The 23,802-nt window shown below is 44.3% G+C and overlaps 1 protein-coding gene across 4 annotated transcripts; it reads left to right on the forward strand.

The window, feature by feature from the left end:
* Positions 1-5,412: 5,412 nt before the first annotated feature.
* On the forward strand, positions 5,413-22,724 carry LOC138980931 (uncharacterized). 4 transcript variants are annotated; one of them, XM_070353786.1, is made up of 5 exons: positions 5,413-5,564; positions 8,260-8,354; positions 10,522-10,549; positions 13,117-13,432; positions 21,604-22,724. In XM_070353786.1, the coding sequence occupies exons 3-5, from the start codon at positions 10,531-10,533 to the stop codon at positions 22,370-22,372; spliced, it is 1,104 nt and encodes a 367-aa protein (XP_070209887.1). In that variant the 5' UTR covers positions 5,413-5,564; positions 8,260-8,354; positions 10,522-10,530; the 3' UTR covers positions 22,373-22,724. The 4 variants fall into 4 exon arrangements, with proteins under 4 accessions (XP_070209887.1, XP_070209889.1, XP_070209888.1 ...); XM_070353787.1 differs by lacking the exon at positions 5,413-5,564 and adding an exon at positions 5,677-5,831; XM_070353788.1 differs by lacking the exon at positions 10,522-10,549.
* The last annotated feature ends 1,078 nt before the right edge of the window (positions 22,725-23,802 follow it).

Raw genomic sequence — 23,802 nt, forward strand, 5'->3', positions numbered from 1 at the left:
CGTAATGTACACATGTGAACTATTATGTGACAATGCTTTTCACTTTTGCACATACCTGTATCAGCCTTTTGTCGTAATCTCTACCACTGGATTGCGTACCTGAACACTTTCTTGTGTACCTGAACACACTCTGTATGCATGTACAGCTATGTCGTTAAGTGATGGCAGTAGTAGTTACTATACTGATGATCTCCTACTTTTTTCTTCTTCTCGTTTTTAGCACAGTGAATGAATGAAGAGTTTGGTGGGTTAGAGAAACACGAAAATACCCAGCATGCTTTCCCCCGAAAGTGGCCTATGGCTGCCTGAATGGCGGGTAAAAATGGTCATGCACGTAAAAACCCACTCGTGCAAAATCATGAGTGAACGTGGGAGGTTCAGCCTATCAACAAAGAAGAATGATGATAAAAGTGCACAGTCATCTGAAGTTAAAGGGCACAGTGTACTCTGTGAAAACCAGATGTTGATATTCAGTGTTGTTCCCAGACTCGGGGGGACAATATGTCAGTTAGACCTGGATTGAAAATATGTGTAGGTCAAAATGTCCTGGCTACATGAAAATTGTTTTGCCAGAAGACCTCCTACATGTCAAGACTATCGGACAATCGACCAGCTAGGCGTCATAACAATACGTCGGATCGAAAAATTATGAATCAATCACTCAATGACCAAAGACTGAGGCCTGAGAACAACACTGGATACCTATCAATATGACACAGGGGCACTCAAAAGAGCTTGTGTGATCATAGAAGTATAACATATATTAGCAGTCTTTTCCCTTATTGTTCGAATTAAATAGATTTTTGGTCAGTACAAAAAGCACTCATGATCAAAAACACTTTACATTTTTTTCAAATAGAATTTAGGAACAAAACAAAACAAAGAACTGCAGATGCCAACCCCTGGGAAGAGTCATTTATACGACATACATTGGTGGTTCCAGAATGAATCGGAGTGTGAACAGTATTTTTCTTTTCTTATGTTCTTAAAAAACAGATGCATTTCATATTCTGTCCAGTTCTTGTCTTTTGCATTGCTACAGAGGGAGATAATGAATCTGCTTCACTGAATTTTGTGCAGGAGTGCTTGCGATCCGTGATGGTTTTGTTGTTTTTGCCTTGTGTTTGCTTGGTTGCTTGTAAATCTTCACATTGCCTTGACATTGTTCAGTTTATTAGTTTATAAGTACACCTCCCCTCCCCAGCAAAAGAAAGCAGACAATGTCGCTCTTGTAAAATGTGAGAAGGTTTTGGGTCCCAATAAGATGAAAGGTTTTATCATCAATAGTGATGGATTGAATTAGCAGGACAGTGTCACCCCTGTACAATGACACGCTCTGTTAAAAGGCTTTGGGTCCTAACAATGTAAAAGATTTGATCATCAAGTGATGTGTTTCATTACAGCATGATTTCAGAGTATTTTTCTTGCTACAGTGGAACCCCCCTTTTAAGACCTTATTACAATCTGAGAAAATCAGGTCTTAAAAAGGAGGGGGTCTTAAAATGGAGGTAAATTTACAGAGGTTATGAACACAAATTCTGAGAAAACAGGGTCTTAAAAGGGAGGGAGTCTTAAATTGGGGGGTCTTAAAAGGGGGGTTCCACTGTATGACCAAAACTGCATAAGAACGAACGAACGAACCAACTTTATTACTCAAGGATGGAGATTTTAGGCTCACGCCTAGTCTTACAATCTGTCCCTGCTAAACTAAGACATAAAAATTAAGACAATAAAAGGAAAATTGTCAATCGCAATCATACAGTATTACTAATTACAACATTACCTATACGACTACATAATGCATAATAGAACATTGAAATGTACATGTATGTCAATATAATACAAAGGAAAAGAAAAGTCGACTCGCACACACACGCGCGCCGCATGCCTGCAATCACGTTTGCACTCAATACAACACACACACTCACACACACACACTCACACACACACATACACACTCACACACACACACACACATACATACTCACACATACACATATGCACACACATACGCACGCACGCACACACACACGCACACCAACACCAAGCCACCGGAAAAGTTTCTTCTTCTGCCTTTTCCACCCTCTTTTGCTTGTTCTTCTTTGGTGAGCTGAGGGTGGAGGGGTGGGGAATGGGGTAGAGAGCGGGCATTTTTGTGTTCACAAAAAAATGGTCATTAAATTTTGATGGTGGGACGAAAATATGACGATAGCTCAAAATACTGAATTGTGATTTCGTCCACAAAAAAAGTCATCATGGTAATTATGGTGGGACTAAAATGTGAGGATAGCTCCAAAAACTGAAACGTGTGATTCCTATAGGCTTGATTTAATGTAGGGACCATGGTGGTGCTAAAAATTGTCGCAGTTTATTCTGCCTTTGTTTTGTTTGTTTGTTCTGTTGGTGGGGGGATGGGGGGGGGAGCGTTGTCAGTTATGCATCCCCATCGAATTAATCGCATTCATATCATGCAGGATCGCTGGTGCATTATCTTTTGTATTGCAATAGTCTTGTTTTACCTGCTTCATGAGAGCAAGACATTTTGTTGTTCCAGTTTGAACACATTTTGTTTTTCATTCTACCATAATTGTAAGCTGATGAATAATTTCATCTTCGCGTTCTTACATCTTTAATGAAGATGCTGGCTGTTTGTGTATGTGTGTATGTGTGTCTGTGTGTGTGTGTGTGTATGTATGTCACTGTGTGTTTGTGTGTGCATGGGGGGGGGGGGGGGGGCGGGGTGGAGAGAAAAAGAGAGATAGACAGTGTGTGTGTGTGTGTGTGTGTGACTTGAAGTTAACTATTATGGAATAAGATGCTGATGGAGTAAGTTTACAATAGTGACTTAGATTTTTTAGTAATATTTCAGAAAAAAACACTTTTCTGGTGTCAAAAGAGTTCTTTTGCAATTGTGGCACATACCCAAGTAAACTATGGCATATGAACATGTTTATTAGGGTATGGCACACACTCGAACTGTCTTTTTTTCTGGTCTTTTTTTTATATTTGGCACAGTCTCATCCATGGGGAAACTTGAAGAATTCACACAAATATCTTTAAAATACTTTTTTTTTTAAACTGTTCCACAAATATCACTGGACACACTCAGTTAGTAAAGCATCATATTGACTCAACACTACATACATCATTGTTTCTAACTCTAGACTCTACAACTTAAGAAGCTTGTTTTACCACCAGCTTCATTACCAGAGCTGGACTCCAAGTTTAGTACTCACAAACAAAAAAAAGGCGAACGACAAGAAGAGAAGCTTGTTTTGACAGTATTCTACTGAAACAACTATTGTTGGATCAAGTTGTGTGTGTGTGTGTAAGGGAATGTTAAGTATTGTGTGCACAAATAGATGTGTAAATCTGAAACTGATGTGCATTTTCTAGGTTTGCATGAACATGTGTGTTAGTGTCTGTATATGGCTAACATAACACAGGTGCTTGCATGAATATAAACAGTACTGTTCTGAGCTGTTTGTTTGTGTGTGTAGGTGTGTGTGTGTGCACAGGTATGTGTGTGCGTGTGCTGGTGTGTTTGTGTATACATTTGTAAACGGAGCAACATTCTATCTCATGATTTATGTGTTTCGCTATGTTTGTGCATTCGTTATGCTCTGCGCGTCTCTGCATTCTTAACTAGCAAGCTGTTTGTATGGAAGGACTGAGACCCCCTTATTAGGTTGTTTTATATGTCAAAATATACTCTGATGTGAGGGTTATGATTGTACGACTCTCTCTCTCTCTCTCTCTCTCTCTCTCTCTCTCTCTCTCTCTCTCTCTCTCTCTCTCTCTCTCTCTCTCTCTCTCTCTCTCTCTCTCTCTCTCTCGCTCTTTCCCTCTTTGAAAAAAATATCTTTTACTTTTTTCAACACACAGTGTTGCTGGTCTGCTTCCTCTGCACTTCCTCCGCTATAAATTTATCATGTTAAAATCTTAACATCTTTTTGAGTCAAATACAGTGGTACCCGTAATGTGAGGCCCCTCTGATGAGAGGACACCTCCAATAAAGGGACACTGTGTTGTCCCTAAGCCTATTAACTGAACGAAAGAATCGTTCTCATGAAAGGCCACCTGCAGTAATTTTAAGGACACTTTTGGCTGGTCTTACGGGTGGATCGTCTCATCACAGGTACCACTCTATGAGGCGGATGATCATAGTAGAGGATCTTCACATTTTAAATTTTAGTCATGTGGTTTTTTTTAAAGTTGAAACTGTTTTGTTAATTTGTTTGTTCACATATTTTTTGTTAGCTGTTGCCCCATGCCTTTTTAATTTGTTACAGTTTGACAATTGTGACCATGCACATTTCATGTGTGTACATTTTTTTCTTCATAACTCTTCGCCAATTGTTTTGTACAGTTTAATTTGTAAGTATGCATGGGTATGTATATAGTGCAAAAGTTGATTGTTTATCACAACTGACGATGACTGCTTTTCTTAATTTCAGTTGTTATAATTAACCTGCTATTTTGTATGAAATGTACCTGCAGTGTGTACATTTTCTGTGACCATGCAGAACTTTTTATGTGCTTTACTATCATGTAACAGATGTCAACAATACAGTACCTGTTTCCATACCACTTGTGTTATTTGTGTTTTCTTGGAGAAGTGTGTGTGAGTGATTTCTTTGCCTTAAGTGCTGTTCACATGGCAGACTTGGAAACAACTTGTGATCAACTTTCAAGCGATTTTAGTCGGCAGCAAGTCAAATAAATCAAAATTGCTGCCCATGTGAACACAAACTCGCAAACTAGTTTTAAGCAGTAATGCACGCCAGACTTAGCCTTTCGGGATTGTCCGGTCGTCCTCGTTGTTTTTCAGTGAAGGGAAAGCTTGAGCCACAGACATGTATACGTCTATATATAACTCAGTGGCTAGAGCTAACCAATCAGTAAGCGCGATAAGAAAAGTCTGGGGTGAGTCGCTGGCGAATCTGGCAGTGCTCAACTGGGTTTTGGAGTCTGGCGCAAGTGGCTGGGGCTGTTCACATGGCAGACTCTTTACCGATTCGGCCTCAACGACTCGGGAGCGATTTTCAAACGACTAAAGTTGATCACAAGTTGATTGCAAGTCTGCCATGTGAACAGCACTTTATTGATACACTTCCCTTGCATATTCAGAGACAGCCCGGCCACACTAAGCCCTAACAATCACACCCAAAAAGCAATGTACATGACAGCATGATTACCAGCAGCAATCACCTTTTGGCATGGGACACTGCTATTAATAATATGAGAGTTTTTCCTTTGCGATAAGTCATTAAATGTCTTCTGTTGTTTTCTTATTCTTTCTGTTGTGTTATGCGAGAACACACTTGCGCAGTGGAAGGGGCGTAACCGATGAGAAACTAAACTACTTGACAACGGTAGTTACTTCCCTTAGATGGTAGAACTGCATTCACACATGACATCAACAAGGGTTTTCATAGATCTATCCGCTGAATGACTGGATCACGTACTTGGTTTCCGGACATGTACATGTTTCTTGATTGACATGCAGTTAACTCATTGCATCAGTTGTAACTGTGGGTGTGAAGTGCTCTGAATTTCTAACGGTACGAGTAGCAAGTTCAACGCTCCATGCAGTGATATTTATGTACAGTCGATGCTGAGTTGTTTTTTCTGCAGATCCAGCCACGAACAGACCAATACTTCGGCGCACACACTACAGATATATTGATTCGTTTACTCGTTCGTCGTAGCGGAGTTAATTATTTATCCCAGTGTCTGTGGTCAGTTTACTGTGAGGTATCGTACGTGGTAACTGTCGTGGCAGGAACCCCACGTACCCTCACAAAGACAGAAGGGGCCAAATTAATTTAGTGGGTGTATTTCATATCATATCAATTATCATACATCATGTCATATCATATCATAGATATACGGCCTGTGGGTTGGCTTAAGTATTTGCCTGCTCTAAGATTTTTTTCTGTAATTGTTTTGTTTTCTCTTTTCTTTCTATGTTTTTGTTTGTGTTTAGCTTTCATTTATGCTTTCTTTTAGAATAAAAGGTTCAAGTCCACCTCGAACATGAATTAATTTTGTTTCCACTGCTTGTCTAGAGAATTTGTGAATATATATTGAGTAAGTGCACTTCCTGAATGTATGTGTTTTTCTTGTACACAGGGAATGCACTACTGTACTTCTGTTCAGCAGTCACTCGATCATTGATTATAATTCATCACAATAAATATTAATTTAGTTCACCCTCCAATATATGTCATCGCCAGACACTAGTGTACACTCTTGAAGCACAAATTAAGCTTCTTTTCATAAGTTTCAACCTTCTGTGTTGGTTGTTGACAAATTGGCTTCATAGTTATAAATTAAGGCCCACTCAATTCGTCTCGTGGAAAAAAATCACCCGACTGTCTCAGATTTGGTCAGGATTTTACATGGAATAAGACCATCCCTCCACTTGGTCACATACCAAAAATGAACAGCCTGGGTGCTCTCTCTGCATAAAGTGGTAATTGTTTTTAAAGAATAATTATGTAAAACTGAAAGGCACTGTGCCATTTTCAGATAATATTCATCAATAAATTCCAAGTCACCACCGCAAGTGGGCCTTAACTTGCTTAAGATTACAATCCTTGAACTTGTGGAAGGCCAATTACATGCCTAAAAATGATTGTGATTATGTGTCTGAGTGTTATTGTTGTGCAGAGGTTGAATCCAGTGTTAACCGAGTGATATTTTAGATGTTTTGCTCCCATGTGTGTGCGTCTCTGTCTGTCTGTCTGTCAGACTGTCTGTCTGTGAGCTTGTTTTTCAGTGAGTCTGTAAATATAAATGTATACATGTTATTTTGAATATATATTATCTATATATATATACAACTTGTGAGTTGTGTCTGTGTGTGTGTGTGTGTGTGTGTCCGCAATGCACGCCCAAGGTTCTCGATGGATCTTTTTCAAATGTGGTGGCCATATTCAGCTACACCCCGGACACAACCTGCTCGATGAGATATTTCAACACGTGCTCTCAGCGCGCAGCGCTGAACCGATTTTGGTTTTTCTCTGGATCCATTCCCAGTAACTCTTCCTTATCTTCTCCAGTGTTTTCAGCGTTTATCTCCCTTCCTTCGTGTGGCATCAATCCATATTCCCGTTACTACGTTACTATTTTTAGAATGTCACTGCACTGTCCAGAACACTTTCCTTGCACCCGTAAGTTGTCCTTACTGTAAAAGTGAAAAGGTCGAATCAATTTATAGCCATGCGAAAAATACACTGTCATCTATCTCTATATATTTATAGATATATAGATATACATATATATATATATATATATACGGCTTCTGTGTGTGTGTGTGTGTGTGTGTGTGTGTGTGTGTGTGTGTGTGTGTGTGTGGGCAACACCTGTGGATTGTAGAGTTCTGTTTGTGATGTGGTCTGGCGGCTTTGGTGTGTCTGTATGTTCAGGCCTTCCTTTGAGAAGCCATAACAGTTATTCTCAATCCCGTTTGAGTGGACTTCGCCTTCAAAGGTGATTGTGGTGTTTCGGCACTCGGTTACATTTGGCGTCGTCGACAGCGATGGGACTCTACATGAAATGTTCAGGCCACTGAATCATTTTTGTGCTGTTCCCATTCCACCTGGGAGGGACCTAAGCTTGGCGGGTCCATGGTTCGGAACTTTGGGGACAAAGTTCATTCAAAGGGGTTCGAGTATGACAGGGAGACTACCATCGCCCTTCACAGCAGACCCTACAGAGTTGTTCGCCTTAGAAGTTGTGGGCTTTCCTTGCATGTACCCGTAAGTTGTCCTCACTGTAAAAGTGCAAAGGTCGAATCTATTTATCGAAAAATCCACTGTCATCTATCTCTATATATTTATATATATAGATAGATATATACGGCTTCTGTGTGTGTGTGTGTGTGTGTGTGTGGAGGCAACACCTGTGGATTGTAGAGTTCTGTTTGTGATGGGGTCTGGCGGCTTTTGTCTGTCTGTATGTTCTGGCATTTGAGAAGCCATAACAGATAATATAGGGCTTAGAAATAAGCTCTAAAATTCTCAATCCCGTTTGACAGGACTTCCGCCTTCAAAGGTGATTGTGGTGAACCGCCATGCTGTCTGTCTCTGTCTCGCGATTCACCCCGGCGAAGCCGGGTATTCCTCTAGTGTATATATATATATATATATATATATATAGAGAGAGAGAGAGAGAGAGAGAGAGAGAGAGAGAGAGAGAGAGAGAGAGAGAGTTTTAAACTTACTTGAAGGTACTATTTTGACTTTGCTGCAGAACTGCATGTTGCTCCTGTAGAGAGAAGTGCTTGTGATCACCTTTGGACCAGAAAAGCTGCCCAGTTCATCATCATAAACATCTTGCTCAACAAAGTAAGCAGTTTGATTTGAGTGTGTAACAATTTATATTCTTCACTGGCAATTTAACTTTGTATCATGTTGAACAGTTTTTAAATACACCTCCCTTCCTATGCAGCAATCATGTGTACCAGCATACAGGTCTATCAAGGTTTTTACTTGAGCTAGGTAGGAGCATCCTCCAGTTTTGACATGCGACATTATTAAAACGCAACAGCCTGGCTGTGTTTTGTGCCTTTGTCAGGCTAGTGGGAATTATCCAGTATGTCTATCTGTAATAAGCCGGCCGCTCAATTGGTTTCCTTAAGGGTTAAAAAGAGCAAAGTTAGGATCGAAAAGACTCTGAGCGTAGCACAGCGACAGCCCTCCCTCCCTACCCCCTACTCAAAGTTAGTCAGGAGCGTTCCGAGATTTACAAGGGAGGTAAATTAATTCCCAAATATGGCAGCTAAGGTGGCTTTGTGCATCAACTCATGCACCTTTTGTGATCATTCTTTTGTTTCTCAAGGCATAGACCGATTTTTGTTGTGGTGTACATTATCGCTTGAAAGAGAACAATTGCGCATTTAACTTTTTACTGTATGGTCATATATACGTGTAGTCTGGGTAGTGTATTGAGGAGATTTAGATTGAAATATTAAGTGTCTGTAAACATGTCATTACATATATGTTTGTGGATGTACAAAATTAAAAATCACACAGTGCATCATCCTTAGTTTCGCTGATGGGGTCTATGTCGACCAAAAGAGTGGGATGCCCTGTAGGTGGAGTTCCTGTAGGGGGGATTCCTTGTATACAGGGAATACCACAGGGTCTAGTTCCTGTAGTGTTTCGCTGATATCGCTGAAAGTCACGTGATGCTTGGCAACATCAGTAGAATTTGATGTTTTTCGATCCTTTTTGATAATTCTTAGAAATTTGAGTATGGTTTGCAAGTTTTATTGAAAAACTCCAACCTGTGGGGTTCCCTGTAAACAGGCAATCCCCCTACAGGAACTCCTCCTACAGGGAATCCCACTCTTTTGGTCGACATAGACCCCATCAGCCTTTGTTTCTCAGTTGTAAATATTGTGCTGGTTTTTGTGTGTTTGAAGTCCAACTCATTACCAGGTGTCTTGCAAATTGCTGCAAGTTTGGAGAAAATAATTGCAGCTGTCATATACAGTGGAACCCCCTTTAAGACTCCCTCCTTTTTAAGACCCTGTTTTTTCAGACTTTTTGTTCTTAATCTCTATAAATTTACCCCCATTTTAAGACTCCCTCCTTTTTAAGACCTGATTTTCTCAGATTTGTGGGGGTCTGAAAAGGGGAGTTCCACTGTACATAGCACTATCTACTTTTTTGCCAGTATATTTTGTTTCCCACATCATTGTGGGTGGTACGTTAGAACCCCTCCCCCCCCCCCCCCCCCCCCCCCCCCTATAACAGTATAAGACCTCCAGAAATATGAGAAAATCAGGGGAAAAAGGGAGAGAGTCTTACAATCAGGGGTGGGACTTTTCCGCGAATCTGCGGATTTCCGCGGACACAACTTACGAATTCCGCTGGAGTTATCTATTTTTTCGTGTCCCATTTCATCACAGTATCTATAACTTGTTGACTCAGTGAATGATATGGAGAGAAGTGAAGATGGAACAGAACACTGGAGGCTTGAGAGTTAAATTGTGCTGACTAAAAACTCCTGATAACTAATAGTCATTTTGAGCTTCAATGCATTGAATCATACTATTGCCAGTATTAGATTATGGATACATGGTTCATTATGTAAGTATGCACTATTACAATGTTACCATTGTTGTGTGAAAGGTGGTTTTTTTGTGTGTGTGTGTTTTTTTGTGTGTTGTTTTTTTTTTTGGGGGGGGGGGATCGAATGTCTTTTTAACCTGATCCAAACGAGTTGAATTTTAGTCTCAGAATGCACCAGATTGCACAGATTTTAATGTAACATTTAAACAAATTTTGGGGGAACCCCCGTAGAAAAAAGGGATTTCCTCTTTTTTCTTCACCAGAGAGTCCCACCCCTGTACAATGGAAGCAAATTTACAGAGGTTATGAATAGAAGATCTGAAAATTCAAGGTCTGAAAGGGGGGGGGGGGGGGTTCTACGCCTGTATCACTTGCCAATTTTACTTTGATATCTATGTCCATAACAGTCGATTATAATTATGTGCATGTTTCACAGTGATACAAGATGCATTGGAGAGGCAGAGGTAAAAGAATCTTGGGCACGTAACCCTTAAGAACTGTAACCGTAGTTGCATGATAACAGAGGCTTTTCTTGAACAAGACGATTGCTGCATTTATTGTTCTAGTGTGTTTATTTTTCCTTCCTTACCTTTCACTACCCTTTTTAGGCTATTCTGTTTGGGATTTTCCATCACGGGGCCCTAACGTTTATGTGTGTGGCTTTGCCTTTTTTGCAAAGGGACAGTGCGGGGGTCACTTGGGTCACAGCATTGCTGAAGCAACAATTTGTCTTGTTGTCGCAGATTACGATATAAACAGTCAAAAGCTTTACACAACTTTCTCACTGATGCCTTCACATACCTTTCATGTTGCCAGCCAAACAAAACTGTATGCGGTTTGCAAGTTCACATCTCCCACCAAAATGTAATTAACATTTCTCGTGAACACGTTCTGCGGCTCAACGCTGTGTGCGGTATGTCAAAATGGGCCCGCCACATACCATCTTTTACCATTTTCTTACGTAATCACACACAATGTCTTGACATAAAGTACCCAAAAGAAAAAGAATTCGATCTACCTCTCGCCGAGACTAATAGACTTCCATGTAGGCTTTTGATGTAATTAGTTCACGTACGGGACTTGATGTGTACCTGGTCAAAGGCGACTGACATTCCTGCCTGGAGGCAGTCCAAAATTAATACGTAACTAATTTGCAGTTTTTGATTCCTTGCATGAAAGAACGTCAATGAAACTTGACATGAATGAAAGCCCTAGGCGCTCCATGCACCTGAACTTGACAGGTCCAGTAACTTTAAAAAATGTTTTTATTCATCTTCTTTTTCTTTGTTGTTGTTGTCGTTTTGTTTCTTCTTTCTTTTTTAATTCATACATGTATGAACATTCCCATGCTTATATATTTGCTAATTTTGTTAATTCTTTTCTTTCCCACAATAATGATGGGTTTTTTTCCTTCTCTAAATGGCCCTGAGTCGAGTCTCTCTTTCCTTTTTCTTTGAGTTTGACACTGAGTGGGGAGAAAATGATTAAGGTTTGGGGCATAAGTGCATCCTTGCTTCCCTAGTTTTGAGTTGCATACTGAGGTTTACCTAACTGCTCGTTAGAATAAGATTGCATGATACTGAGTGTTGTATTAGTCAAGTGTGTTTGTTGTATGTGACAATTTGTATTTTGCCTGAAGTTGTGTCCCCTTCTTAGCTCGTGAACCAAGTCAGAGTGAGAGTGTGTGTCTCTGTGTGTCTCTGTGTGTGCATGTGTCTAAGTGTGTTTTGTGTATGCGTGCATGCATGCGCCTGTGAGAGCCTGTGACAGTGTCTAGCGGGTGTGTGTCTGAAGGCTCTACCTGTACCATCTTTAATTACATAAGCTTGCACCAATTCTATAAGGATAATCCTTAATAGTGTTGAATTTTGGAGTCCTTGCTCTTGATATATATATAGGGTTATTGCCACTATGGCTACATTGCTCTCTTTATCTTGTTCAACATTTATTTTATCTATATACCTTTTCATTTGATTGAATATAGCTTGTTTGTTTAATTGTCTGTTTGATTGTTTATATGTTTTTTGCCTGTTTATGCATGTGTGTTTGTTATTGTTTGTTTGTTTTTCCTTTGTTTTTGTTTGTTTGTTCATTTTTTCTTTTCTTGTTTATTGTGGTCTCTAACTTTTTCCACATTTTCTGATTGCATTTAGCTTCTTTTTTTTATTATTATTATTTCTTTGGGGGGGGGGGGGGCAGTATGACAGACAGTAAAAAAACCAAAAACACAGGTACTTCTGAGCGCACACACATGCATCTCTCTCTCTCTCTCTCTCTCTCTCTCTCTCTCTCTCTATCTATCTCTCTCTCTCTGAAATGTTAAACAAAGCACAGTGAAAATAGACAATTTTAGAACCTTTATGAATGTTCTATGATCTTAGTTATGTATAGAAACATATCTGAGAGAAAGTAATCTATTTTGAGTTACCCTTTTCATTTTGACACGGTTATACGAAAGCACACTCAAAATATTTTCTTATAATTATCCCAGCTGCTCAAATAGAAGAAAGCAATGTCCCCTCGACTTTCTTATAAGCAGATCCGACTGTAAAAGAAGAACGTCTAATATCGTGAAGGTTGTATTTTCATGTGGTAGAAATACAATGTACACACAAAAATGGCCACATGAAGGTGATGCCCAAATGGTGAGTACAGTAGACCTGCAGCTTTGCCTCTTTGAGATCAGATAGAACACTGTTGGGTAAACAGCCTTGCTGTTCAGGAATATATTAAACAATAAATTATACGTTTTTGGCAGACAGGAGGATAAGGTTTATAGCATGAAGAATTTACCAGGACAAAAAAACAAGAAAAAAAGCTCCCAACCCCACACCCCTTACCGTTTCCTCTGACCTTGAAGTCTCACAGAGGTAAGTTTATTTTGGTATCGTCTTGCATGCCAACAGTTTCCTGACTTTACTGTGTTTAAACTATTTGTAGATCTATATTTTCATGGTGGACTGGGTTTGTTACCATGTAAAAAAAAATATCACTGTGACTGAATCCGCGTCTGTAATCTAAATTCTTCCAGTGTTTCAACTGAAACTGAAACCCGTCTGCTGCGGCACAAGCGCCTGGGATCGGCCCAAGCAGTGCGCCAGTCTCATCACGCTGCTGCTCGGCTGCTGCATGCTTGTCTTTCTCCACGTCCTTATCAGTAGTGAGTTTGAGGACGAGGCAGCCTACTTTTCCTCCCTGTCCCTCCCGGAGGAGGATTCCAAACTGCCGCAGATGGGAATCGTTCTCATGGAGAACTTGCCTGTCACTGGGACACCGAGGATGCCCAAGCGTATTCATCAGACTTGGAAGTCTGATGAGATTCCCCACAGTCTGACGGAATGGGTGAAGTAAGTGGTTTAATTCTGTCCTCTTTTTTTTTTCGGTGAAGGATTAATATTATGGAAGAGTGAAACTTCCGTTTTAATGTCCGAACAAATCTGAGTAAGTTAGATGGAAGCAGGTATAATGTAGGCAAATTTAGTGACGTAATGAAGAGAAGGTCCTAAGTAAACAAAGTCTGAAAACAGGAGTCTTATAATGGAGGGTCTTAAGACAGGTTTTACTGTTTTCGGTTCTAAAACGATAAATAATTGTTTGGTCAAAGATCACCACTAAACATGCACGCCAGAGGATTTGCATCCATTCTTTTTGTCTTTTTTTTTAAACCCATCTGTCTTTCTTTCCATCTTATTTTCTTCCTTTCTTTCTTTTCTGTCCTTGTATAGACACCTCTTCCGGCAATGCTTCAACCCCTAGCCTGTTCAGTATCTGCCACATTGAGGAGAGGGGTCACTTGCCATCGTAGCGCGCTGTGGGCCGGCTGGGGGCGGGTTGCTGTTTCATGTGCCTGTTTCTTTGTTTATTTCCGTGTTTGAAATCGGCGTGCGGGTCTGTTTTTCCCTTGTACGTGCGCGCGATAGCTGTCGCGGTGTATGAGTGCGACTACACGTGCCTTGGCGTGTGTGTGCGAGTGTGCGAGGGCTGTATTTTGTATATTGATTATTTGATAGATGTATAAATGTGTCTCCAGGAATATGTTTTGTTTTAATCTTGTGTCGATACTATTTAGTTCTGCCTCGTTATTAGCCATTGAGTATAACTGTTTTATCATCATTGCTTTGTTGTTGTTCTCTGGCCATTTACGTTGAATGACTTGTTACACATCGACATTGATAGTTTTATTCTTCTTCTTCTTCGTCGTTCGCTAGATAGTTTTATTATAAGAACCTTTTCTAATTCCTATTAACTCGATGTTCTTTAACTATATTTATACATAAATGCATATTAAATTACATATTCCTACTCCGAATCACATGTAGCAGTTTACTCAGTCTAAAGTGCTAGGTCTGAAAAGGCTACCCGTCTAAGGGGAGCAACCCCAACTAAAAAAGTGTAAACGTAGCCATGGTAATGACGACGCACCCAGGGAGTTACCTCCCCTCATGCGTACCGCGTCACTACTGCTACTGACCACGTGACCCCTATCATTCGACACTTCAGCTTTCTTGAGAGCAGGTCGTGGATTTTTTGGCTCTAGTGGAAGTTCGCTGTTTGGTGTTTGCTTAGACACCCACCGGCACCCACACACCCGTCTCTTCACCCGCTGCACTGGTAGTTGGTGAGCTCGTTCCTTTTACTAGTTTGAACGTATTTTTCAGTAGCTACTAGAAAATTTTCGGCCACGTGTGGTCACGTATTTTTTGGTAGCCATTTTGGAATTTGGTCGCCATTTTGTTCGTCAGCATGTCTGACGGGGATAAAAAGCGCGGCAAGGCTGATGTGAAGGGAAAAATTAAACCTAAGTCTTCCTCTTCTGTCCCTAAGCCTATTTTGGTTGTTGTTTCCGACGCGGCTAACAATACTGTGTTGACGGTTCCGATTTCTGCCCCAAATGACCAGTCGGTTGCTGGGCAGTCTAATCAACCTACATGTACCGTTACTTCTCGCTCGCCTTCTCTGCCGCTTGCATATTCGGCGTCTCTGGTTTCCTCGTTGCTTTCTTCGCTGGTGCCCGAGCTTCGCACGTTGGTGAGAGAAGAGATGGTGCGTTCTAAGCCTTCGACTTCCGTTGTTCCGTCGTTGGCTTCCTTCCCGCTTCCGGCTGTGACGCTGTCCTTGACGGGGGTTGTTACTTCTGCGTCTTCTACCGCTGTGGTTGGCGACTCAAGTAAGTCGGGCTGGTCCGTAGGTCCTCGTGAGACCGCTGGACGCTCCCTGCTGGGAGACAGCCCTTTTCGGCGGGTTCACGACCCGCAAACCCCTGTTCATTCTCACTTTGGCTTCGCGGAAGACCATCGTGTTCATGAGCAATGGCGGCATTTGGTTCAGGCTTTGCCGCTTCCGGCACTCGCCGGAAGCGTAGGTCCTCCGACGTACTGGGGTCGTTTCCGGAGTTGACCAGCCAGTTCCGTCTGCTGCGCTTCCGGCACTCGCCGGAAGCATAGGTCCCCCGATGTACGCACCCGCTGGGGTCGTTTCCGGGGTCGACCGGACGTGGCCCTCCGGGCATTCGGCCTTCCGGCCGCCGTCCTCAGTGTCTGCGCTTCCGCTTTTCGCGGTCGCGTCTGATACTTTTCCGGCTCAGTCCGGATCTACTGCTCCTTCCGCTTCCGCTTCCTCTCGGGTGGCGGTCGCGGGGGGGCAGCACCAGCCCTTTGGGCAGGTGTTGTCTCAGCCCTGGCCGGGGCAGTCAGCGCTTCCCTCTTCGGTTGCGGCTTCGACTGCGGTTCCGGTTCCGGCGGCTGCGGGCATGCCGTCCTCTTACTCTTACCCTAGTCAGGGCATGAGTTCGGATGGTGTCGGTGTGGACGGGTTTCCGGTTTCCGGTTACGGTGTTCACCGCCCTTCTACCAGCAACGTGGACTTCGGTCCTTCGCAGGATGTTTCGGATTTTCAGTCCGTCGCCAGTGAGGTTGCACGTGTTGGTTATCCGGAGAGACTCAAAGTGGCCCTGGAGGCTGCTGCTGAGGTCACTTCGAGATATTTCGCGGAAGGGGCTTCGGTCGCTTCGGCTGCCGCTTCGGCTGCTCCGTCCACGATGGCTGATTTTCGCTCTGGGAAGGAGGATGACTCATACTTCCGGTTTATGGAGTCTCCGTCCATAGCTTTTCAGCTTTCCCAGGTTTTGGCCAAGCCTTCTCCTTCCGGAAGCGGAATTCCTTCACTTCCGGTTCCACTGCTAGTGCCTCACGGCTCAGTTCCGGAGGTTGCTCAGCAATGGATGGCTTCGCCTTCTCAGGCTTCTGCATTCGCACTGTCTTCCCATAGACGTTTGGTTTTGCAGAAGTCTACCAGGAACTTGTTGGACTCGTTCGCTCTCCCGCGTTCATCTTTGACTGTTCCTCCGGAGATGATGGCCTTGTTGGCCAAGCCTATCAAGAAGGATGATGGCGTGCTCTTGTCTGAGAACACGCTGATCGCTTCTGAAGAGGCAGGGCGTCAGCAGCTGGAGCTTGCCTCCATTGCTGAGACTCTTATTCGGGCTCTTTCTCGGGCCCTCACTGATTCGCTGAATCCTTTCTCTCTCAGCGAGGATCAGGATGCGGATGACGTCTCCACTTTGTTGGCCGCTCTTGCGAGGGTCAATGAAGAACAGATGAGACTTTCCGCCGTGCACTATGCACACTCTGTCATGTGTCGTCGGGATCTCTTTCTGGCACACTCACAGTTCTCGGAGCAGGCAACCAAGGACACTTTGCGTGCCTCACCGGTCTTGGAGGGTTCCCTCTTCGGGCATCTCATTTTTGACGCCCGGAGACAGGAAATTCAGGCGAACAGGGACCAGCAGTTTTCTGACTTCTCCCTGCACAGCCTTAAGCAATCCAAGCAGTCTCAGCCTTCTCAGCCGAAGCAGGCTAAGGTTGCTGGCCCTCCCAAACCGGCAGACAAGGGTCGTGGACGTTCTTCTTCTCGGGGCTCGAGAAGACGACCGTCTTCCGGCAGGGGGAGAGGCGGCTCGGGAAGCAAGCCTCACCCCCAATGAAGTGCTCCCGATCTCCCCCCCACCCCGCCCTCCACTCTGGTGATGGCGGGGGGCCCTTCTCGGGCTCTTTCCCATTGGCTGGTCTCTATACAGAGTCAATGGGTCGTGGGGGTCGTGAGGTCGGGCTTCCGTCTTCTCTGGAAAGATGGCAAGGCTCCTCTGGTCAGGCGTCCGCCGGCGTTCAGGCCTCCCTTCTCTCAGGAAGCCATTTCCGTCCTTCGGTCGGAAATAGACTCCCTGGTGCAGAAGGGCGCAGTGGAGAGGGTCCTCGACCACAGATCCCCCGGGTTTTACGGACGGCTTTTCGCCGTCCCCAAAGCCTCAGGGGCATGGCGTCCTGTCTTGGACCTGTCGTTCCTCAATACCTTTTTGAGGGAGATACGGTTCAAGATGGAGACGCCAGCGTCGGTCAGGGACTCTCTCCGCCCGGGGGATTGGGCGACCTCCATCGACCTGACGGATGCATATTTTCATGTTCTTATGCATCCAGCCGACCGGAAATGGCTTCGTTTCCGGTGGGCAGGTCAGGTTTACCAGTTTCGCGCCCTTCCCTTTGGCCTGTCTCTTGCCCCTTGGGTCTTCACCATGGTCGTGAGACAGGTCTGCGCGCTGGTGAGGTCGCGGGGTGGCCGGCTACGTGCCTACCTAGACGACTGGCTCATCCTGAGTCAGAGTCAGGCGGGGTGCGAGCAGGATACTCAATCGGTTCTTCGGGAGGCCAACATGTTTGGCTTCACGATCAACCGATCAAAGTCGGAGCTCACACCGTGTCAGACATTCACCTACTTGGGAATGTCTTTCGACACGGTGGCTTGGACTGTCCGACCTTCTCAGAAGAGGGTGGACAAGCTCCAGGCGTGCATACGCTCCACTTTGCCTCTCCCGAGGGCTTCCCTGCGGACTTTGGCCTCCATCTTAGGGCAGATGGAGTCCATGGCTCTCCTGGTCCCCTTGGGGAGGGTCCACAAACGTCCTTTTCAGCTGGCGCTGAAGCCGTTCGTGGACTCTCCCACGGTGGATTGGAATGCCCTCATCCCTCTCCAGGGATGGTTCCAATCCGCTACCCATCCGTGGCTGGACACGGAGTGGGTAAGCAGGGGCGTGCCGATAGCCCTTCCTGCCCCAGACTTGGACCTGTTCACGGACGCGTCCTTGGTGGGGTGGGGGGCTCACACAGACCGGCTGACTGCGTCAGGTCTGTGGTCGGCAGATCAGAGGATGCAGCACATCAACTTGCTGGAGCTAGAAGCCGTGGCTCTAGCTCTGGACAAGTTCCGGCCCTCCCTTCAGGCCAAGCATGTTCGTCTGTTTACAGACAACACGACAGTGGCAGCTTACATCAACAAGCAGGGAGGGTCGCGGTCTCCGTCGCTTTCGGCCAGGGCCTGCGAGGTCCTGATTTGGTGTTCAGAGCATCAAATCAGGCTTTCGGCCAGGTACCTGCCCGGAAGCTTGAACACTCTGGCGGACGCGCTCAGCCGCTCCGACAGAGTGCTTCAAACAGAGTGGACCATCACTCACGGAGCGCTGGATCGTCTCTGGTCTCTTGTGCAGAAACCTCAGGTGGACCTTTTTGCCACCAGGTTCTCGAAGAGACTACCAGTGTTCGTCTCACCATTCCCGGATCCCGAGGCGTGGGAGACGAACGCGATGGACATTTCCTGGTCAGGCCTGGAGGCTTACGCGTTCCCGCCATTCCAGTTGCTCACGCGAGTTCTCAGGAAGGCGGAGCAGGAGGGCCCGTCCCTCCTGCTGATCGCTCCTCTTTGGCCGTCTCAGCCGTGGTTCCCGGACCTGCTGAGACTCGCCCAGGGCCCTCCTATTCCTCTCGCTCTCACGCGAGGAGAACTGGTACAGCCTCACACCGGCAGCCTCCACGCAGAGCCTCAGATGCTGAATCTTCACGCGTGGAGGTTGTGCGGTCTTCTCTGAGGCGCAAAGGGGCATCAGATCTGACCATGGACCTGGTAGGACGCTCGCACAGAGCATCTACCTCGTCCGTATATGAGTCACATTGGAGGGCCTGGGTTTCCTGGTGTCACGAGCATCAGCTGGATGCTACGGCGCCCCGCACGATGCACGTGGCGAACCATCTTGCTTTCATGTCCTCGCAGGGAGCTTCAGCTGCCTCGTTGAAAGTAAGAAGATCGGCCATCTCGGCGACCCTACGCCAGTTAGGTCGCTCTATAGATGTTAGTGGCGTGATTGCTGGAGTCATCAAGGGCGCTTCCCTTTCTGACGTCAAGACTCGTACGCCCGTTCCTAAGTGGGATCTCTTATTGGTCATGGAGTTTCTGCGCTCAGCGGATTTTGAACCTCTCAGAGATGCCAGTTTTGCGAATCTTACACGTAAGTCCCTTTTCCTTTTGCTGCTCGCATCGGCACGAAGGGGCAGTGAGATCCACGCTCTTTCCGGTAATTCGGACGACATTTCCTTTGAATCAGATGGGTCCGTTACTTTGCGGTTTCGACCTGAGTTTCTTGCGAAAAACCAGGCTCCCGAGCGAGCTTCTCCTTTGGTCCATGTCAGGCCGTTGTCCACTATTCTGGCTCCGAATGACCCAGACTTAGTAAATTGCCTTGTTAGAGCTCTTCACATCTACCTTGCCCGTTCTCAGTCACTTAGATCCGCAGCTCAAAAGCTCTTGTTTATTTCTCTCAATACGGAGAGACATAAGGATATAACTAAGACGACTCTGGCCCGGTGGGTGTCGGCGCTCATTAAGCATGCTTACGAGTGGAGCCGCCATAACGAAGGAGGGACACAGCCTGTCCTTCCTCTGGAATCAGCTCGGGCTCACGAGACGCGAGCTTGGGCGTCTTCCTTGGCCGTGTTACGATCAAGAAGACTGGAGGAGGTGCTACACACCGCATACTGGCGTTCCGAGGATGTCTTCATGAATTTTTACCTGCGTGACATCTCGGCTCTTCGCCAGGATGGATCTAGAGCTTTGCCTGCCATGGTGGCAGGTGGTCAGCTCTTGACAAGGATTTGAGAGTGAGTTTGAACTTTTTCTTTCCCACCGCCTTGTTGTAGTAATCTGCTACATGTGATTCGGAGTAGGAATATGTAATTTAATCGAAAATTTTATTGTAAATTTTCATTTAATAAATATACCTACCCGAATCACATATCGTAGTCCCTCCCACCTACCCCGCTTATGATTTGGAGATGTTATTCTTCGAGTCGAATGATAGGGGTCACGTGGTCAGTAGCAGTAGTGACGCGGTACGCATGAGGGGAGGTAACTCCCTGGGTGCGTCGTCATTACCATGGCTACGTTTACACTTTTTTAGTTGGGGTTGCTCCCCTTAGACGGGTAGCCTTTTCAGACCTAGCACTTTAGACTGAGTAAACTGCTACATGTGATTCGGGTAGGTATATTTATTAAATGAAAATTTACAATAAAATTTTCGATTGTAAAGCAGTATGCATTGTTAGAGGATCTTCTAGTAGCAGTGTTCAAATGTCGAAGCTGCTTTTCCCAGTTTTACCTAAGAGACCGACTGTATATTGTGTTATTGCATTTGTCAGACTTGATTGTACCAAGTCCCTACACATGTTGTAATGCGCTTAGAGCCAAATATTTTTGTTTTTTGTAAGGGATAGGCGCAATATAAATACACTTTATTATTATTATTATTATTATTATTATATTCTGTTGCAATTGCCGCTTCAAAAATGATAAAATAAAATTAGATGAACAGTTGCCAAGCACTGAAAACTTGTGCTGTGAAAGCTACAAATTATGTTTTTTTTGTTTTTTATCATACCTTGAAATTGATGTAGGTGATGTTAAATATTCTGTGATTTTTGTACAGTTGAACCTGTCTATAACGAACACCCAGAGGACCAACGAAAAGATTTTGTTATAAGATGGTCACTGTGAAAAGGTGAATTGTCTTGAAAAAAAAGTCATCTGGGATCCTGAGTGGTCGCAGTGGACAAGTGGGCGTTTTCGAAAGGTGGTCGCAAGGCTAGGTTCCACTGTATATGCTTTTTACATCTTTAGTGGACGCATTTTCCTGTTTATCTTGTAAGTTCATTTGAGGGCAACTGCATACTTCCTAAAATTATACAGATAAGGGGGGGGGGGGGGGGGGGAGGGATTCTTAAATTGGAGCGTCATAAAAGGGCAGTTGAACTGTATGAAGCGGAAGGTCGTGGGTTCGAATCCTGGCCGCGCGTGGTGGGTTAAGGTGGAGATTTTTCTGATCTCCCAGGTCAACTTATGTGCAGACCTGCTAGTGCCTTATCCCCCTTCGTGTGTACACGCAAGCACAAGACCAAGTGCACACGGAGAATAACCTGTAATCCATGTCAGAGTTCGGTGGGTTATAGAAACACGAAAATACCCAGCATGCTTCCTTCGAAAGTGGCGTATGGCTGCCTAAATGGCGGGGTAAAAACGGTCATACACGTAAAAATACACTCGTGCAAAAACACAAGCGTACGTGGGAGTTTCAGCCCACGAACGCAGAAGAAGAAGAAGTGTATGAAAAGAACACTCAGTGTTGTTGTGATGCTGGTTTCAGATCATGGACAAAGAACCACCCTGACTGGGAGTACTGGCTGTGGACGGACAAGAGCGCCCGACATCTCATTTCCGATAGGCACCCCTCCTTCTTGCAGACCTACGACAACTACCCGCACAACATTCAGCGAGCCGATGCACTGCGCTACATCGTGCTGTATGAATTTGGTGGCGTTTATGCTGACTTGGACATGGAAAGTCTCCGCCCTCTCGATCGTCTAGCATGGAAGTACTCTTGCTTCCTTGGTCAAGAACCCTACGCTCATCCTATCTTAGACACCAACACACACACGCTTGTCATCAATGCTATCATGGCGTGTCAGCCAGGTCATCCGTTCATGAAAATGGTGGTCGATTCTTTGCCAGACTTTGCTCACATGTGGTCGTTATTTGACGCTACGGGACCACATTTTTTGTCATACGTGTACAAGAAATATATGCGAGAAAATCAGCAGCTGTCTCCTACGCACGAAGACTGGGTCTACTTGACTCCAGCGGAGTATTTCTATCCCAACCGAGACCCAGACAAGTTCAGCTATTTTTATAGGCAGTGCAAAAACTACGAACAACTTAATCCTTTGCAGCGCGCAGCCTGCCATAACCTCAAAAAGACGCCTCTTGAAGAGAAACGGATGGCGCTAGCTTTTACAAACCATCACTGGGTACATACTTATCTTTTCTCTGTGAAGGTGTCTTTGAGACAACCTGTCCCAATGCGTGAAATTGTTCCTGAAATGAAGTTGTATCCAGAGGATGCACCTGTTAAATGAGATTGGCAGCGTGTGAATGATTATCAAGTGGTTGAAATGACTATTTATATTTATTGGCTTGATTGTAATGTTTGTTCTTTGCTTGGTATGTTAAAGTGAATATGTGCAATAATTTTTGTTTGTATTCACGACTTGCAGCAAGGTTTGGGACTTAGTGCATGGTGGCCGCCATTATTAGTCTAGACTTTCCCCTTTAATTGTTTGGGGACAACAAACTCCCGATGTTTTTTGAAAAGAAATAAGAAAACCGTGTCAAATGTACCGTTGCGTAATGTTTTTAAACAAGGGGATGTAATCGCTTCACGTTTTTTCCACAGCTGAAAGTGATTGTGAATCTCTCGCTGTCTCTGCGCTGAAAAAAAATCGGAAAGGGTAAAATACGTTTCCCACATGGTGTAGTATGTGAGAATTTTGTGAGAGAACGTTTTACTGAGGATTTACTTTTGCAAAGTGAGTAGCTGTCGCAAGGTTACAGTGAACAGGGCTTGTGTGCACTGATCACTCACACATCAGCCATGCGAAGCAATCCATGTTGTAGTAAAGTTTCCACGTGTCTTGTACACGTGTTGTTAACCGGAAGTGCATTTTCCCCCAACATTAATCCTTCACCTTGGGTCTGTTAATTATGCTGGGTCACGGGGTCCTGCAAGTCATGAATTATTCTTGTTGCATTGTTTTTTTAATTTAAAAAAAAGCTGACAAAATATTTTTATTTTTCTGGGTGTGAATGCTTTGATCTCTGTCCGTCCGATGCATCTCCTTTCCTGTCTGTCTGTTTTATCTATTTGCCTATCTGTATGTCTTTATTAGAAGTCATGATACACGCAATGTACAAGGTACAAAGTAAAACGAACAGAGCACGATTTAGTCACCATGCAAACAAGCGTACAGAATCAATAGGCATATGTTCACGTACCCACAGACCTACAACTAATTAATCTGATCTTGAACAAATGCAGCTGGGCTCTGGTTTTATAACATTTAATTGATTCTTGGTACATGTATTGTTTTTCAAGACGTGCCTATTATCTTGCGTTTAGACATTCTACCAGAGCCATGCAGTGCTATCCCCTGCGAGTTTTAAACAAAACAAAAAGAAACATTTTTGGTTAAAGGAGTAATTAGCAGTTTGATGTAGGTAGCTAAATTCACATTTTCATTGATACTAGTCTATTTGACACAGCGAAGTATGGGTGTTGTGACTGATGCATTTGCTATTTTGAGCTCAGCTGCTATTGTGTTTTTTGGATCCGTGGCTATGCACATCTGCATGACTGCGCGTACATGCGTACCGTCTCTGGTGGGGAGGAGGGGGGGGGGGGGGGGGCGGTTAACCTGGAAAGTCCTAATGAAGGAAGACCAAAGAAGGCCTTTTGTTTCGGTGAACAAGAAAACCATTTTTAGTGTTTAGTGATTTTAAATAACAGTGT

This window comes from Littorina saxatilis, linkage group LG1, assembly GCF_037325665.1.
Source record: "Littorina saxatilis isolate snail1 linkage group LG1, US_GU_Lsax_2.0, whole genome shotgun sequence".
In the NCBI taxonomy this organism is placed as follows: Eukaryota; Metazoa; Mollusca; class Gastropoda; order Littorinimorpha; family Littorinidae; genus Littorina; species Littorina saxatilis.